This window comes from Bos grunniens, chromosome 5 (genome assembly GCF_055505025.1).
Source record: "Bos grunniens cultivar Pamir isolate PY7600 chromosome 5, Bosgru_T2T1.0, whole genome shotgun sequence".
Classification (NCBI taxonomy): Eukaryota; Metazoa; Chordata; class Mammalia; order Artiodactyla; family Bovidae; genus Bos; species Bos grunniens.
Genome location: NC_141169.1, coordinates 70,877,206 through 70,894,321, shown reverse-complemented (window position 1 = coordinate 70,894,321; position 17,116 = coordinate 70,877,206). Strand labels below are relative to the sequence as shown.

The 17,116-nt window shown below is 50.4% G+C and overlaps 2 protein-coding genes across 3 annotated transcripts in view; one reads left to right on the top strand and one right to left on the bottom strand.

Annotated features, from left to right (window-relative positions):
• The window catches only part of RFX4 (regulatory factor X4), a 172,231-nt gene extending 161,405 nt beyond the window's left edge, over positions 1-10,826 (bottom strand). For both annotated transcript variants that reach the window (XM_086401147.1, XM_086401148.1), the window contains exon 1: positions 10,406-10,826. In XM_086401147.1, coding sequence (XP_086257273.1) covers positions 10,406-10,448 — 43 coding nt within the window. In that variant the 5' untranslated portion in view covers positions 10,449-10,826. The remainder of the gene's footprint in view (positions 1-10,405) is intronic.
• On the top strand, positions 9,414-10,262 carry LOC147372375 (uncharacterized). The gene has a single exon (XM_086403674.1). It carries the CDS (start codon positions 9,414-9,416, stop codon positions 10,260-10,262), a length of 849 nt encoding a protein of 282 aa, XP_086259800.1.
• Positions 10,827-17,116: the final 6,290 nt, after the last annotated feature.

Below are 17,116 nucleotides of genomic sequence, written 5' to 3'. Positions count from 1 at the left end.
AGGATCAGTGCTTATGAAGTAGTAATTCTCCTTTCCGGTTAAATACAAACCTGCTGCATTCATCAATCTCACTTAGGCTGCGTCTAAACAATGCTGACCTTTAGCACAAATCGGTTGTCAGAAAACACGCAGGACACTAAGCCCTAACCAACCTTCACTGGGTTGCAGCCTTTTCAAAAGCTTTCTCATTATCGCCTTAAATTAAAGCAAAACAATCACAACAAGATAAACCCAACACATACAGATTCACCTGTCTGCTGATGATTTTTGATTTCTCAGAGGCAGATTATGCTTTTATATTTCACTGAGGATTAACCAACCACAAAAGCGGAAACTATACACCTATTTTAAAGAACTTCTGCTCTGAGGATCAGACAACAGAGACCACACAACCTACGGGCACAGGTCAATCCAGTCCCCGTTGTCCAAATTTGGACCCTGTGAGGACATAAGGGCCAAATTGCATTCTTCTCTGCTTTGTGTGATCTTTCTCTCTTAAAGAAAGCTGTTAAATATTTCAAAAACTAAAAAAACCACAATGTAGATAAAATCAAGTTGTAAAAACAGAAAGAGAACAAATCGACATTTTCTCCTCACAGTAGAAAAATATGCAAGAAAGGCAAAAAGGACTAAACGGGTTTCCTGTTAAAACGAGTTTCAGAGAAAGACTCACTTGAAATTGAATTCTTTACTTCTTGAAAACCAAGTGTAAAATGGTTCAGTCTTTAGAAGAGTGATGCCTACAAGTATGGAGGGGGTGGATGAAGAACGTAGGCCATCACCTTCCAGAACAGAGAGGGCATCGGGGTTGTGCAAGGAGGCTTCTCTGACAGCTCCATGCAACTCTCTTCCAGGAGTCACATCCCAGTCAACAGGTGTTGCTTCTACAAAGACACATTTTCCTCTTCCTTTAACAAACTGGAAAACACAAGGGTAAAACCATGGCGAACAGAAGCATGAAAATGCCTTGTTCATGGAAAAGGTAGAGAAATGAAAATAAGATGAATCCCTCAGTCCAATCCTCTTAGAAAAGAATTATTTATCCTGACATGAGAATTGAGACTACTGGGGGGCTTCCCCAGTAGCTCAGTGGTAAAGAATCCACCTGCAGTGGAGGAGACGAAAGAGACACGGGTTCGATCCCTGGGTTGAGAAGATCACCTGAAGGAGGAAATGGCAACCCACTCCAGTATTCTTGCCTGGAGAATCCCATGGACAGAGGAGCCTGGCGGGCTACAGTCCATGGGGTGGCAGAGAGTTGGATACAACTGAAGCGAGTGAGCAACGCACCACACTTAGTACAGAAAACATCTAGATATGCAGAAACAATCTAAATTTTTTCAGGATTCTTATCCCCTTTTCCCAACTAGACACCTAGAATTTGGCAGAGAAAGACCAGATAGTTATTTTTAATAATAATAAGATCTGCCACTTACTGAGCAATTTCTAGGAGCCAAGTCGGAGAAGGCAATGGCACCCCACTCCAGTACTCTTGCCTGGAAAATCCCATGGATGGAGGAGCCTGGAAGGCTGCAGTCCATGGGGTCGCTGAGGGTCGGACACGACTGAGCAACTTCACTTTCACTTTTCACTTTCATGCATTGGAGAAAGAAATGGAAACCCACTCCAGTGTTCTTGCCCAGAGAATCCCAGGGACGGGGAAGCCTGGTGGGCTGCCATCTATGGGGTCACACAGAGTCGGACATGACTGAAGTGACTTAGCAAAAAAAGAAAAAAGCTTAAAGTGCACAATCTCATCATATCCTCTTTTTGTTCTTATTGAAGTATAGTTGACATACAATATTGTAAGTTTCAAGTGTACAACACAGTGATCTGACAATCATATACATTCCCACACAATCACCATGACAAGTCCAGTAGCCATCTGTCACCATACAAAATTATTACAGTGTTATTGACTACATCCCTGTGACTTATTCATTTTATAGCCAGAGCTTGTATTTCTTAATCCTCTTCACCTATTTCACCCAACAACCTCCCCCTCCCTGGCTGCTTATATTCTATGAAGAACACTGGAAGGTAAGGAGGGGATTTTTCACACAGCAATAAGGAAAGCAAGGCTTAGAGAAGTTAGGTCATTTTCCCCGGGTCACACAGCAAGCAAGTGACTGAGTTGAGATTTCAGCCTTGGCAAAGCCCATGTTCTTTTCATTAAGTCACACCCACATCCACCTGAAGTCATGGATTAACACACATATGTGTGAATGACTTCTAGCTGCAATATATCGTTTGTTAAATTACCAAAAGGCTACATAAATAATCACAGTACTGAATGGCTTCTGCCTCATTTGTGTATCTTGGTTGTGTCTATATATGAGCATGAATGAAGCCTAGACATTCACAAAGTGAATGATAAACTTCAAATGAATCCCAACAGTGCATTTCACATCTGGAGTAAAGAGATGTCCCCTTTTTTTAGTTCTACCAGTTTACTGCTCCCAACCCATCTCCCTCTACCCTTATGCATGCATGCTCAGTCATGTAACCCCACGGACTACAGCCCGCCAGGCTCCTCTGTCCATGGACTTATCCAGACAAGAATACTGGAGTGGGTTACCATTTCCTTCTCCAAGAGATGTCCTTTTTTTGTCCTTATTTTTGCCAACAACAATTTAAAATTTTGTCTCCACAGTATAAAGGACTATCCTTACACTTTCTTATGGGGAGATAATAGCATGTTTTGCTAAAATGATATGAACTTAGTTGGACATCCTGTTCAACACAACCCTCTCCCTTGCTAAAACAAAAAAGAAGAAAAAGATATTACAGCCTTGTAACCAACAGTGTGGAATACTTATCGGTTAGGATACTTATCCACTTTAAGGACATCCTTTATCTGCCTCCATTTTCCAATGTATAAAATGGAGTGGATAATAATAGCACCCCTAATATATACTTTAAAATATAACTAATAATGAATTTAAAGTGCTTAGTACACGTCTGGCATATGAAAGGCATTTGACAACCATTAGCTTTAAAAACGAAAACAAAAAGCTAGATGTATTACTTGCCTTCTTTCCCAGGAAACTATAGCACACACAATTAAGATCAATCTTGCTCCCCATGTTGTCAAGGTGCATCTCAGCTTAGCTTCTAGAGTTCAGAAACTTTCTTGTTTTGAGCCTGTTAGTTTCTTCCTTCAAACTGTGAGTGATAATAGTTTCTTCTTCATAGCATTATTGTAAGCATTATTTAGATAATGCATTTAAATTAAAATGCTTATCAAAGACATATAGTAAGTATTGAATATATGCTACCTGGTACCACTTTTACATTGCATACTCACAACAGTCCTATCAAACCATTCTATCAGTTCCATAAGTAAGTTGAAGCCCAGCAATATCCAGCTTCCAGACCAAAGACACACAGCTCCGTGGGGCAGAAGGGCACCCTGTGAGAGGCAGCAACCTACCCACCACCACGCTCTATCTTCCTTCATCTGGAGAACATTTTCTCCTCATAGTATGTATCACTGGCTGAGATTATTTTGGTATTTATCTGTTTGTCTGTCTAGAATGTATGCTCCAGAGGAGCAGAGATGGCATTTTTTAAGCCCAGCATTTAGCAGAATGCAGGGCAGGCACATAGAAGACACATAGAATTCTTGAATGGAGGAATGAAACAAGCTAACATTTGCCCAAAGCCTGTACCCAACCGTTTTGAGGCACTGCTCCCTACCACTGCCATCATTTAAAACCCTCTTCAAACCCAGATCACATGACAGCTTCAGCGAGGTTTTCTCTGGAGCGTGAGGGCACAACATTCCTTGCTCTTTCACTTTCATCCATGCATTTCCTTCTCACCAAGTTGGATTCAAACCCACCTGGTGGCCAGCGTCATCACCAAGCCACACCAGGCTAGCACTCTATGAGTGTCCAGCTGAAACAGCCTGGGTGGAGAGAGGGAATGGGCTTTCCCAACCTGGCCTCTGATCTAGCTCTGCCAGGTACTAGTTGTGACCCCCATGGAAGTTCCAGACCCTCTTTCATCCTAAAATGGGACAACACAGAATTGTGATCAGCCGTAAGTGGCTAAGGGCTTCCCAGGTGGCCCTAGTGAATCTGCCTGCCAATGCGGGAGACGCAAGAGACACAGGTTCGATCCCTGGGTGGGGAAAATCCCCTGGAATAGGAGATGGCAACCCATGCAAGAGACATGGGTTCGCTTCCTGCATCACAAAGATTCCCTGGAGGAAGAGATGGCAACTCACTCCAGTATTCTTGTCTAGAAAATTCCATGGACAGAGGAGCCTGGTGGGCTATAGTCCATGGGGTTGTAGAGAGTTAGACATGACTGAGCGACTAAGCACACACATAAATGGCTAATGTGTGGGAAAATGCCCTAAACACGGTTGCCATATGGTAGATAGTCAACAACACAGAGCATGCTTTCCTCCAGGCCCCAAGGGGACCTTTTTTTTCTGTCCCTTGTAGCACTCACCGCTCTAAATATGCCCATACCGTCCCTCATCAAAACTTTTTCAAGTCCTTAACAGCAGGGACTTAGGCCTTATTCATCTCCAGGCACTGCCACCCAACAGGTGCTCAGTCAGTGAGACAGACTAAAATTTCAATAAAATAAAATAAAAACTCTGATAAATTCATCCAAAGTTTTTTTTTTTTTTTTTTTACTTTTACTTTTACCCAACACCTCCAAATTATCTTTGAGTTACTCTCTTCCCCTAACCTTGATAAAACTGCAAGTATCTTGAGTGGGAAAGAAACAACATCAGAGATCCAACCCGGCTCTCCTGACACACACACACACACCTTTCCATCCTGCAGAGCTGTGGAGCCCTAGGGGCAGCTGAAGACTGTCCCAAAAGGCCTGTACAACAGGCAGGGGCAAGCAATCAGGGGCCTAGGCAAGTGGAGACCTGACTCTCTGGCATCCAACTTGTGATGTCACTGTTCCATATCTTTTCAGCCTTTTTTTTTTTTTTGCACAGACACCAGGCAAACACAAGCATCAACTTGACTTAAAATCACTACCTTGCCGTGTTGAAAATGGAAGAGAAACCCTGTGCCTGAAGCAGGTCACAAAAAATGCCTCTCTCATGGGGTGCCTATGAGGCTCAGTGTGTGATAAACTAACGACTTTATAAACCAAGTCCCAGGCAGAGTTCACAGACACACAGGCATGTAAATGAACTACAAACTCTCAGACAGACCATGGCAGTCTCTATATCCAATCTGTTCATTTACAGATGAGGCCACATTATCTGGAGAGAAGGGAAGGATTCCTCTGCTGAATGTATCACCAGGAGTGGCCAAGTGTGAGAAGAGCCTCATCTCTTCCTAAAAGCTTAAGCAATGGAGAGTAAAGTCTGGTTTTCTTTTTGATGGTAGCATCTCGTCACATGGGCCAGTGTGTCTTCTTATCCAGCGTATGTGAGGGTCTCTGATGGTGGCTTCATCACCTAGAGGCACTTTAATGTTCCCTAAATCGACCCTAGGCACAGCCCCATAAAACCTAATGCCTTAAGGAATGTTCCTTAGGTGTAATTGACAAAGGCAATCATAGGCCTTTAAAAAGGGGTTATCCAAGGTTCTTGACTCTTAAAATCCTAAATGACTTGTAAAACTATTTTAGTATATTATTAGTTTGAGGAGAGATTCACTAACTGTGCAGTGGATCACAGTTGGGATAGTGGTAACCTGGCCTCTATGGTAGAGAAGAATCCGTCTAACTTGTCAGAAAATCCCAGTCTGGGAGTTGTCTAACCCTTCATTTTACAGACAATTAAAATTAATCTTGGAAAGGCTCAAAGATTTATCCAAAGTGCTTCAGTCAGAATTATAACCTGGAGCTTTCCCCACTGCACAAAAGAGTAAAAGAATCCATAGAATCTTCCCTTTACTACCCGTCCCATTCTTCCAAAATTTCTGACCAGGCACCTCCTACTCTTCTCTTTCCCGCATTATTCTAAGCCCTCACTTTTTCAGATACCGTTTAAGAAGTGGGGCTGAGAAATTCATCTGGGGCGACCCATGGGTCCAGGGGAAGAAATGCCAGAACCTTTCACGTTGGAGAGCCTGTGGCTCGCGGGGGAGGCGGGCATACTGCCCAGCTGGCGCCTAACCTTGGGATGGGGAAGGAGGCTGGACGAGAACCCGGAGGAGGAGGGGTGGCGGGGTGGGGGCAGAGGCGGAATGAGAAAAGGTGTAGCTGCTGGAGAGAAATTAGAGACTTCGGGGCCTCTGGGAAGCAGGACGGTCCGGCTCTCACACAGCGGCAGGGAGGCCCCGTGCGAACTCCTCTCTCCTCCGCGTACTCGGCCTTTTGTTGTCGGCCTCTGCCTCTGGCTCCCGCTCATGCCCTCCGGTCCCCTGCCCCCCTGAAGTCACCCCAACTGCACTCATAATATTTTGCTTTGCGCTGGGTCTGTTTTCCACCACCAACTTCCAGCAGTCTCCATGGCGACGCGCTGGGGAGGGGAGCGCGCGCAGCTATGGAAATCCCAGGGCCTAGCCGCGCGGCGGCCACAGCAAACTTTTCCGGGTCTCCAGGACCTGCAGGCCGGGTGGGAAAGCGCGATGTCCTGGGCCACTTGCACCAAGTCGCAAGCCGGACTCCGGGATCCCCGGCTGCACGCTGTGCTGCCTAGTGCTGCAGCCACACGGCTAGGGGACCTGGGGACCACGCGGCTCTTACTGGATCCTGATGCCAAACCCAGACGCCGGAACTTGGCAGGTGGCGAGGGTGGAGCGAGCATGCCTCCTTTACGGGACACACACACAGGTCCAACGAGGGCTAGATAGTCCGGGTTGGACGTGAGGGCAAAGTTCAGAGCTCCGATCCTTGTTCCCCAAGCCCGCAGTCCGGGTCCCAGGGCCAGAAAAAGCGGCTCCTTTCCTAGGGCCGTGCCTGGGAGAGGATGGAGGAGGCCTAGAGCCCCGTCCCACCTGGGCGCTCCCTGTCCCGTTGCCCCAAGCCAAAGCCACTGAATGTCCCCACCTGCAGGCCCACGGAGCCAGGTCGGGCCTTGTTTTGAGCCGGGAGCCTGTAGACCAGAGTGCCTTCCCGCCGTTGTGGTCCAGGGGCCTCAAAGCAGGCTCTAGGGGTGCGTTGGCGGCTCTGGATTTTGGAGTTCCAGGTGGAAAGCGGGTAGAGGCAGACGTCTCTAGGTCGGGCTCATCAGTGCCCGTCGCTAAGGCGCCATCCCGTTTAACAAGAAACAATTCTTCTGTTGCGTAGGCGACCAACCTGGCCCCGGCCCACTTTGCACAAGTTCTCTGTGGCCTAAAATTCGACCTACTTTCCCTCCTCTCGTTCTCGAATCTCCAGGCACCTTGAGTAACTGAGCAACGCTCGCCTGTCAGAACCGCCGGGATTGGACCCACAGGCCACCAACATGTAGGCGCGGCGGCGGTCCGCGTGGGGACGGCTGGCCACCCCGGGATCCGCGAGGCTTTGCGCGGTGCGGGACTTCTGCGCGAGCCGGGAACAATATCACTGCCAACAGCGCACCGGCCGGACGGCGCGTCCCGGGCCCCACGCGCGCGCCTGTGGCCCCCACCGCCTCCCCGGGCTCCGCCGCGCCGCGGAGCTCCGGGGAGAGCGGCTCAGCTTTGTGGCGCTCGGCGGCGGGCTAGCCCAGGGCCCAGAGGCTCGCGCCGGCGGCTCCCCAGCCTCCTCCGACGGGGCCATTGTCTTAGACCCGCACTTGCTGAATATTTGGAGAAAACTCGAGGAATATATTACCAGCTCCGTGTGCAGAACAAAGGGGCGCGTTGCCGCAGGTCACGCTGAAGTGGCCCCCAGGCGGAACACTAGAGCCCCGGCCCCTGCAAAACCGTTCTGCCGGGCCCGAGGCACGTTGCGGGAATTTTCCTCTTAAGAGTAGGGGACGGTGGCCTGGCCCGCCGGCCTCTCTGACCCGGGATGCTCAGGAGTTCGCCTCAGCACTTGCTGCTAATCGATTGTGTCAGCCTTTTCGGAATGAAATACTACTAACAATAATATTCGTGGCTCGGCCCTAGATTTGCGCACAATCTGCCGTTAAAGGAGCAGAATCGAACTGCTCCAAGGAGCGCTGGTCCCAGCTAGCCGGGAAGAAAGGAACCTTTACATAACAAGGGAAACTCCAAAGAAAAGTTAATGGGATTAAATTCTCTGGAAGCGAGGTGAGGGAAGGTTCTGGACCGGACCGCGCCGAGCCAGCTGCACTTCCCTCGCCGTCGGTTTTGCAAACCCGCATGAGAATGTCACTTGGTGCGCCTCGTGTCATTTCGTCCCGCTGGGTTTCCCAGAACTTTTTGAGTTCCCCAGAACTTTTTGAGTTCAGGATGGCCATCTAGCCATCCACTCCCTTCCCCTTTGGTGGATGGGAGAAAAGTTTTCAGAACCCGTTGGGGTGTCTGCATTAAGTAAAAGTGACAAGGTGTCTCCATGACCACAAGATAGAACAGAAAACAGAAGCTCTCCACAACCCCGCAGCTATCCCAGGATGCACAGAGAAGTTCCAGTCCTGTTGAGGGGGATGCTAAAACCCCCAGCTGGGCTGTGCTGGTGTGGCGCACAGACACCTCAAGTCCTGCGTGGACCCCTTGCAAATATCAACACTTGGCCCCAAACCATGCAGACATGGGTTTAGTTTTGTTCAAGGATATTCACTTCTAAAATTGGGGTGCTCAGGACATGCATGGTGGCACAAATACTTCTCATGGAAGTATGGAGGGAAGGGATCCTTTCTCTCTCTGGGCTCCCTCTTTACCGCCAGCGGAGAGGACCCAGTTAGGGCTGGCCCCGCACTCGGTAGCCAGTCGCAGGGCAGGTAACCCTTCTCTTTGCCTTCATTTGTCACTGCATATAGTAAGGAAGGCTGTGGGGGTCAGCCCATCCCCACTCCCAGGGGGCCCACACCCACTTGGCGGGGACCGAAAAGGAGAGGTTTGATCTCTTGAGATCAGAAATAGACAATTTTCCTGGAAAATCAAAGATACCCCTGGCCAGAGGGTGGTGGGCATCTTGGCCACCAGGGCCCCAGCAGAAGCTAGAAGGGGCTGGAAACCTTTCTGCAAGAATGGGAAGAAGAACATCTGGCCGATGCCCGAATGACCCCTACTCCCAGTCCACATTCATTTCCAGCCTGCAGGTGGAGGTGGGGATGCCGTCGTGTGTTTGTTTATTTGCTCAGGGAAGACAGGCGCGTGTGTTAAGGATGGCAGAGGCTGGAAGGCACTTGTTGCTCCGCGCGGCAAAGTCCAGCAGCGGATGGATGCTCCTAGGCGTTCTCCCAAGCATCGCGTCAAGCTGCTGTCTCGGCCCAGGCTGCTCTCACGGCTTGTTTCTGCCTCTCCAAGAAACTCCGAGGCTGCAACCTAGCCGGGATAGGAGTGCACTGGTTGGAAGACGGCAACTGAGGGTTGTCCTTGTTCAGTCGCTAAGTCATGCCCGACTCTCTGCAACTGAAGGAGGAGGTGAATTTCCGGAGAATTTCTTCCACCTGGAAGGGGCGTAGGGAGCACAATTCTGATATAGAAGTTTGGCGGCTCCTCAAACGTACTAGAGCTGCGAGGCTCTACTGGAAAAAGAACCGAGACGCTGGGCTTTTTCGTTGTAAAAGATGCCTTGGCTTACTTTCTCCGTGGTTACGGACGGCCGCGACCCCCAAACCTGGCGCCTCCAGCCAACAGAACCCAAAGTGCCGAGCAGTTTGCAGACCCAGACGCCAGGCCTTGCCAGCCGCGCAGCATCCTGTTCTCTTCCGTAGAGTTACTGTCCCCAAGCAGAACGCATCGTCAGGTACTCCTTCCGGCCAAGGAGGCTGCACCGCGCTTCGGACTGCCCAGGGCCCCCTCCTCCCGACCGGGCGCGGATTCCCCAGGACCACCGGGCTCGCCTCTGCCACTCCCTCCAGCTGCGCATCTCCACCAGTTGGAGCCTCTGTCCCCACCTCCCAGGCGCAGTGCAGAGCCGTCGCCCTCCCCCGCCTCTGGGGCGTTCCGCTCGGCTTCCTGGCCCCAGCCACCAGCCTCGGAACGCACCGCTATTCCGGGACCCCCAAACCGGGGGAGGAGCTGGACCCAGGAGGGGGCGGTCGGCTCGCAAAGTTTCTGCAAGTGGCACCTCGAGCTCGCCGCGAACCAGCGAATCTTTACTTAACTTTATGTCCAGGGCAAGCGAAAGCGCACTCCACAGCGCGCGCACACACATTTACACACACACAATCACACGTTTACACACACTCACAACTTCCACGCATCCGCTTACACACATCGCGCATCGCACGAGATTGAGAACTTCTGCACGCTCCATTATTTCCTGGGGTTCCACTGTCAAGTTGACCCTTCTGAACTTTTTGCGACTCTTTCTGAAGTTCCCCTTCTACCTCTTCTTTCCCTCCCAATGTCTACCCCCAACCCCCACCAGTAGGACTAACCTGTGGAATCCATGTCGGGTTCCTCCAGTAACCCACAATGCATGCTCTTCCCATGGACAGCACAGGCGCCCCCCAAAAATCCTGATGTTTGGGGATCCCCTGTGCTAGAACTGCCCAGGGAGAAAGGGAGGAAGGAGGGAAGGAAAGACGCAGAGAGTCCAAGGATGTAAGGATAGAAAGAAGGAAAGGAAAAGGCAGAAAGAGAAAGAAGAAAGGAGAGAGAGAGAGAAGGGAAAGAGCTCGGAGAAGGGGGAGCGAGAAAGAGACAGCCAGAGAGGGGACACTCAGTAATCCAGCCGGGCAAAGCCAAACCCGTCAAAATGTTTGCGGATGTTTCATGGGAAAAAGCATCATTTTATAGGAGCCCCGATGGGAGCAATGTCATTGATAGGCCAGCCGGCCTGATGAATGGCCGCTCGTCAGATGGGGCCGTGGCGAGGCGCACTGTGAAGCCCATTGTGGGCCTGTTTTGAATAAGAAAAGCCGCCTCCGAAAAGGGGGGCTCAGAGCGACGCAATCCCAGCCCTCCGACTTCCCCCTTCTATTATAGCATTAGCAACGTTTTTCTTATTTAAAGTTCCAGAGGCCTTCTCCAGCCTTCGCCCGGCACTCATTACAGGCGAAATCAAAATTGGCTTAGATGTGGCCCCCTCCCCCTCTGCCTACCCCTCCCCCGATCCGGCCCGGCGCGGCGCAGGCATGGGAAGGGGGTGAGGGGGCGGCGGCAGGGGACCCCGAGGAGCCTGGGGAGTCGCCTACGCGGCCACGAGTGGGCCCCACTTCTTTCCTTCTCCTCTTGTGGCCCCCGCCCCAGGTTTGGTCCCGGGTTAGATTCTGAGTGGGAGCCTTGAGGATGAAACAAGCCTTGTCCCAGCCACGGGGATCCACGGACACGCGTGGGAAGGGTGGAGAGCTGAGGGGGGAGGGGAGGGGGCACTATGGCCCTAGGACCCCAGCCCCACCCCCAACCTGGGCGGCGACAAGGCCGCTTGGCCGCGGCGGGGGGGCGGGGGGGGGTTGACTCATCCCCCTCCAGAACTTTCCGTCTCCTGGGTATATCTGTCTCCTTCCCCGGTCCCTCTGTCCCTCTCTTCCCGCGTCTTCTCCATGCTGGGCCGCCTGCGTCTCTGTCTAGCCCCTGCTCCCTCATCTCTTTGTCTCCCCCTGGGGCTCTACCCTTCTCTGTCTCTATCCCCCTTGGTCTCTCGGACACCCCCCGCAGCCCCCGCCTCTTCCCGTAACCCTGTCTGTCAGTCTGTCTGTGTCTCCGGCCCTTCCTCCCTCCCTCCCCCGCCCCCCGCCCGCCCCCAGCCAGCCGCGAAGTTGGTGAGAAGCCTCGGCGTCTGAAGGGGGGGACGCCGTTTTCCCAGGCACCCCCCCTCCTCTGCCGGGTGTAAAGTGCAGAAAAGAGGTGGGGGGGAGTGGCGAGGAGCTGGGGGCGGGGGGCTGGAAGTGGAAGTGGGGCGGGGGACAGGCTGCGTCTGCGCGGGACCCGATAGAGTGGCCGGGCGTTCGCGGGCCGGCCGCGCTGTGATTAGAATATGAATGGGACTCGGCGGGCGGAGAGAAAGGCGGATTACCCGGGTGCTCTGACCATGGACAGAGGCAGCGCCGGCCGGCCGCGCAAGGGGCGGGGCGGGGCGCGCGGGCGGGGTCCCTCTCGCCAGCTCAAGGGGTTTCTAACCCGGGACCCCAAGCCCCTTGCGGCTCCCGCGGTCCCTGAGAGAGCCCCCCACCCTTGTCTGCCCTCCCCGAGCGGGGCTAAGTGGGACAGTGCGGGGAGGTGGGGAGCGCGAGGGGCCAGCACGTGCCCAGTTAAGGTCACGGTGCGGGAAGAAGGAGGGGGCGGGGAATGCGGGCTGGACAGAGCTTCAGCTTAGTGTATTTCAGAGAGCCCGGTTCAAATCCCAACTCAGTGAAAGTCTTCATCTCTATGGGCCTCGGTTTCCTTGTCTGTAAAATGGGGCCGAAATGTCCCCCTTCAAAGTGTGCGGTAAGATCAGACAAGGTAGTGGATATAAAAGGAGCTGAGTACTTGCTGTTCTCTCCGCGTGGTTACCATCTACCCGTCCCCAACACGTACCCGGTGGGACCAGCTCTTTCCCACCACCCTGGTCTCAGCCAAGCCTCACGTCCTCGGAGTGTGCCTGATCACCCTGTGTGAGGGGCCCCTCTTGCTCCGGCCAGTGCCTGATTCCTTACGCGTTTGTTTCTGCAGCAACTCTGTTCTCAGCCATTTGCTTTGAGCCCAGAGCCGCACCTGCACATTCTTTCCGGCTGCGATGGTTGGTGAAGGGAAAAGGGGTATGAAACCAACCAAAGGCGACAGTGGTGAATCACCGCACTTGGTCGTGGTGGGCGTGGTGGCAAAGACCGCGGGATTCGGAGTCAGAAGATCCCAGTGGCCGGTTCCTTTCTCAGCCTCGGCTTCTCCCCTGACGAAATGGGGTGAATGATAAAACGCTTCATCAGCCAGCTGAGCGACCCATCGAAGGCAAAACACTTGGCTGGGAGACTGACCAGGTGCATGGTGGAGGTGGCAGAGGCACCACCACCCGGAGTGCTTCCGGCCTCCGGGAAAACCCTTGAGGGATACCAGGCCGGTAGTCTCTAGACGGCGGACCAGATTATTATGATGGCTGTAGATATTACTTATTTTAATTATTAGGCACGCAAAACTGGGGCGGGGTGGACCAGGCTCGCCAGGGAGGAGTGAGGATAAAGAACTCATAGGTGGACCACGCAGGATGGGATGTGTGCCCTGCGCAGTTTCAATTCAGTTCAGTTCAGTCGCTCAGTCGTGTCCGACTCTTTGCAACCCCATGAATCGCAGCACGCCAGGCCTCCCTGTCCATCACCAACTCCCGGAGTTCAATCAAACTCACATCCATCGAGTCGGTGATGCCATCCAGCTATCTCATCCTCTGTTGTCCCCTTCTCCTCCTGCCCCCAATCCCTCCCAGCATCAGAGTCTTTTCCAATGAGTCAACTCTTCACATGAGGTGGCCAAAGTACTGGAGTTTCAGCTTTAGCATCATTCCTTCCAAAGAACATCCAGGGCTGATCTCCTTTAGAATGGACTAGTTGGATCTCCTTGCAGTCCAAGGGACTCTCAAGAGTCTTCTCCAACACCACAGTTCAAAAGCATCAATTCTTCAGCGCTCAGCTTTCTTCACAGTCCAACTCTCACATCCCTACATGACTACTGGAAAAACCATAGCCTTGACTAAATGGACCTTTGTTGGCAAAGTAATATCTCTGCTTTTGAATATGCTGTCTAGGTTGGTCATAACTTTCCTTCCAAGGAGTAAGCATCTTCTAATTTCATGGCTGCAATCAGCATCTGCAGTGATTTTGGAGCCCCCCAAAAATTAAGTCTGACACTGTTTCCACTGTTTCCCCATCTATTTCCCATGAAGTGATGGGACCAGATGCCATGATCTTAGTTTTCTGAATGTTGAGCTTTAAGCCAACTTTTTCACTCTCCTCTTTCACTTTCATCAAGAGGCTTTTCAGTTCTTCACTTTCTGCCATAAGGGTGGTGTCATCTGCATATCTGAGGTTATTGATATTTCTCCCAGCAATCTTGATTCCAGCTTGTGCTTCCTCCAGCCCAGCGTTTCTCATGATGTACTCTGCAAAGAAGTTAAATAGGCAGGGTGACAATATACAGCCTTGACGTACTCCTTTTCCTATTTGGAACCAGTCTGTTGTTCCATGTCCAGTTCTAACTGTTGCTTCCTGATCTGCATATAGGTTTCTCAAGAGGCAGGTCAGGTGGTCTGGTATTCCCATCTCTTTCAGAATTTTCCACAGTTTATTGTGATCCACACAGTCAAAGGCTTTGGCATAGTCAATAAAGCAGAAATAGATGTTTTTCTGGAGCTCTCTTGCTTTTTCGATGATCCAGTGGATGTTGGCAATTTGATCTCTGGTTCCTCTGTGCAGTTTAGGAGCAGACAGTCCCTGTCCTGTGCTGTCTAACCTGGGAGGGCACTGTTTCTCAGGCATAACAGTGCCAGCAGCACCAGGGAACTTAAAGAAATGAATATAAGCATTTATGCATTCACTCTGAATGCATACCTACTGTGTCGAGCGCTGTTCAAGGCGCTGAGGATACAACAGTGAACAAAATAGACAAAAAAAAAAAAAAAAGTCCTGTTCTTCTGCACTTTATGTTGGAGTCAGGTGAGATAGATAATGTATAAAATATATAGTTAAATTTTTCAGGATGTCTGATGATGAGTTCTATGTAGGGGCGAGACATAAGGGAGGGCCTCTCTGAGAAGGTAACCTTTGAACCTTAAAAAAAGTGCTATCTGCTGTTGGTGGTAATGTAAATTGATGTAGTCACTATGGAGGTTCCTTAAAAAACTAAAAATACAGTTAACATATGGTCCAGTAATCCTACTCCTGGGCATATATCCTGAAAAGATGAAAACTCTAATTTGAAAAGATACATGCACCCCAATGTTCATAGCAGCGCTATTTACAATAACCAAGAGGTGGAAGCAACCTATATGTCCATCAACAGATGAATGGATAAAAAAAAAATGTGACACATATACACAATGAAGTACTAGCCATAAAAAATAATGAAATAATGCCTATTTGCAGAAACATGGATGGACCTAGAAATCATCATACTAAATGAAGTAAGTCAGGCAAAGACAAATATTATATGATATCACTTATATGTGGAGTCTAAAAAAGAGATACAAATGAACTTACCAATCAGAAACAGGAACGGACTCACAGAAAGCCAACTTATGGTTACTAAAAGGGGAATGGGGTGAGGGATATTAGGAGATTGGGATAAACAGATACACACTAGTACATATAAAGTAGAATCTTGAGAGTCCTTTGAACAGCAAGGAGATCAAACAAGTCAATCCTAAAGGAAATAAGTCCTGAATGTTTGTTGGAAAGACTGATGTTGAAGTTGAAGCTCCAATACTTTGGCCACCTGATGTGAAGAGCTGACTCACTGGAAAAGACCCTGATCCTGGGAAAGATTGAAGGCAGGAGGAGAAGGGGATGACAGAGGATGAGATGGTTGAATAGCATCACCAACTCAATGGACATGAGTTTGAGCCAGGTTATAGGGAAGCCTGGCGTGCTGCAGTCCATGGGGTCTCAAAGAGTTGGACACGACTGAGCAACTGAAGAACATCAAATACTGAATCACTTTGCTGTACACCTGAAACTATCATATCATTGTAAATCAACTATACTTCAATAAAAAATAAAATAGTGCTATCTGGGGCTGATGACAAGGGTGCAATCATTTGTGAAAATTCATTGAGCTCTGTACACATGTGATTTTATGCATTTTCCTGAATGCATTTCAAACTTCAATGCTTGTTTAAATTCAGTGTAAGCAACATCATATACTAATAATAACTATCCTTTACTCTTTATGTATCAACTGTGATAGGTATTTTCTACTCATTATCTCATTTAACCCTCACAATACAGCTAACACGTAAGTAGTATTGTTGCCCCCTCTTTTAGAGAGGAGGACAACTTGGGTGCAGTGTATAGCTCTCCTGCCCTTCACAGGCACTGTGAACTCAATGAGTCACACAGCTCCTATCCTCCAAAACAGACACATGGGAGGTAGATGGGGCAGTGGAGAAAGTGTGGGTACTGTGGGAACCAAGAGTGGGGAGTGAAGCTGAGCCCGAGAGGCGGGTGTCAAGGCAACCTCCTCTAGGAAGTGATGACTAAGTCAGGAAGTGGACTCAGCAGGCAGGGGGATTGCGGGTGTTATATACTGAGGAGAGTATACATATTGAGAGTATGTGGTATATTTGGGGGTTGGAGCCTGGCATGGCTGCACATAGAATGGAAGGAAGGAATAACAGGTGATTTCTTTGGGAGATAGGTGGGGAATCAGGTCAGGAGGGCCATGCTAATCCTATCCTGGAAGGGATCTGAGCATATGGGACTTGTTGCTGTTTAGTCACTAAGTCACGTCCAACTCTTTGTGATCCCATGGACTGCAGGATGTCAGGCTTCTCTGTCCTTCACTATCTCCTGCAGTTTGCTCAAACTCATGTCCATTGAGTCAGTGATGCCATCCAACCATCTCATCCTCTGTTGTCCCCTTCTCCTCATGCCCTCAATCTTTCCCAGCATCAGGGTCTTTCCCAGTGAGTCGGCTCTACATTCATATTTTGCAGATACCAGTGTGGCCACAGTGTGAAACGAGGCTTCTAGAGGTGGTGGTCACTAAGGGTGGGGTGCGGGGAATCCTGATGGCCTGAAATAGGGACATGGCAATAGGGGCAGGAAGGCATGACTGAATTCAGGAGACAGTGAGAAGGTCGAATTTATCAGCTTTGGTGTTGACTGGACGATGTGCCCAGTGAGGGGCAGGGTGAAGTGATGTCCAGGTCTCTGACTTGGGCTATTGACACAATTCACAGAGACTGTCCAGTTGTGGGAGGGGCTGGCAGGAGGAGGGAGGATCTGGCAGCAACAGAGAGGTGACTTGAAGAGCTCGTAAAATTTCCCAGCAGCCCAGTAGCAATGACAGGCAGGCAGCCCCACAAAAGTGTGGAGTCGGCACTGATGTGTAAACCTGGGTGGCTGCTGAAGCCCCTGGAATGGAGGAAGAAGCAGCACAGAAGAGGAAGGGCAGGGCGGATCCCTCTGAGATCATCTGGAATGCTCTGCCTCCACTGCTATAGTCTGCAGAGGGCCTTG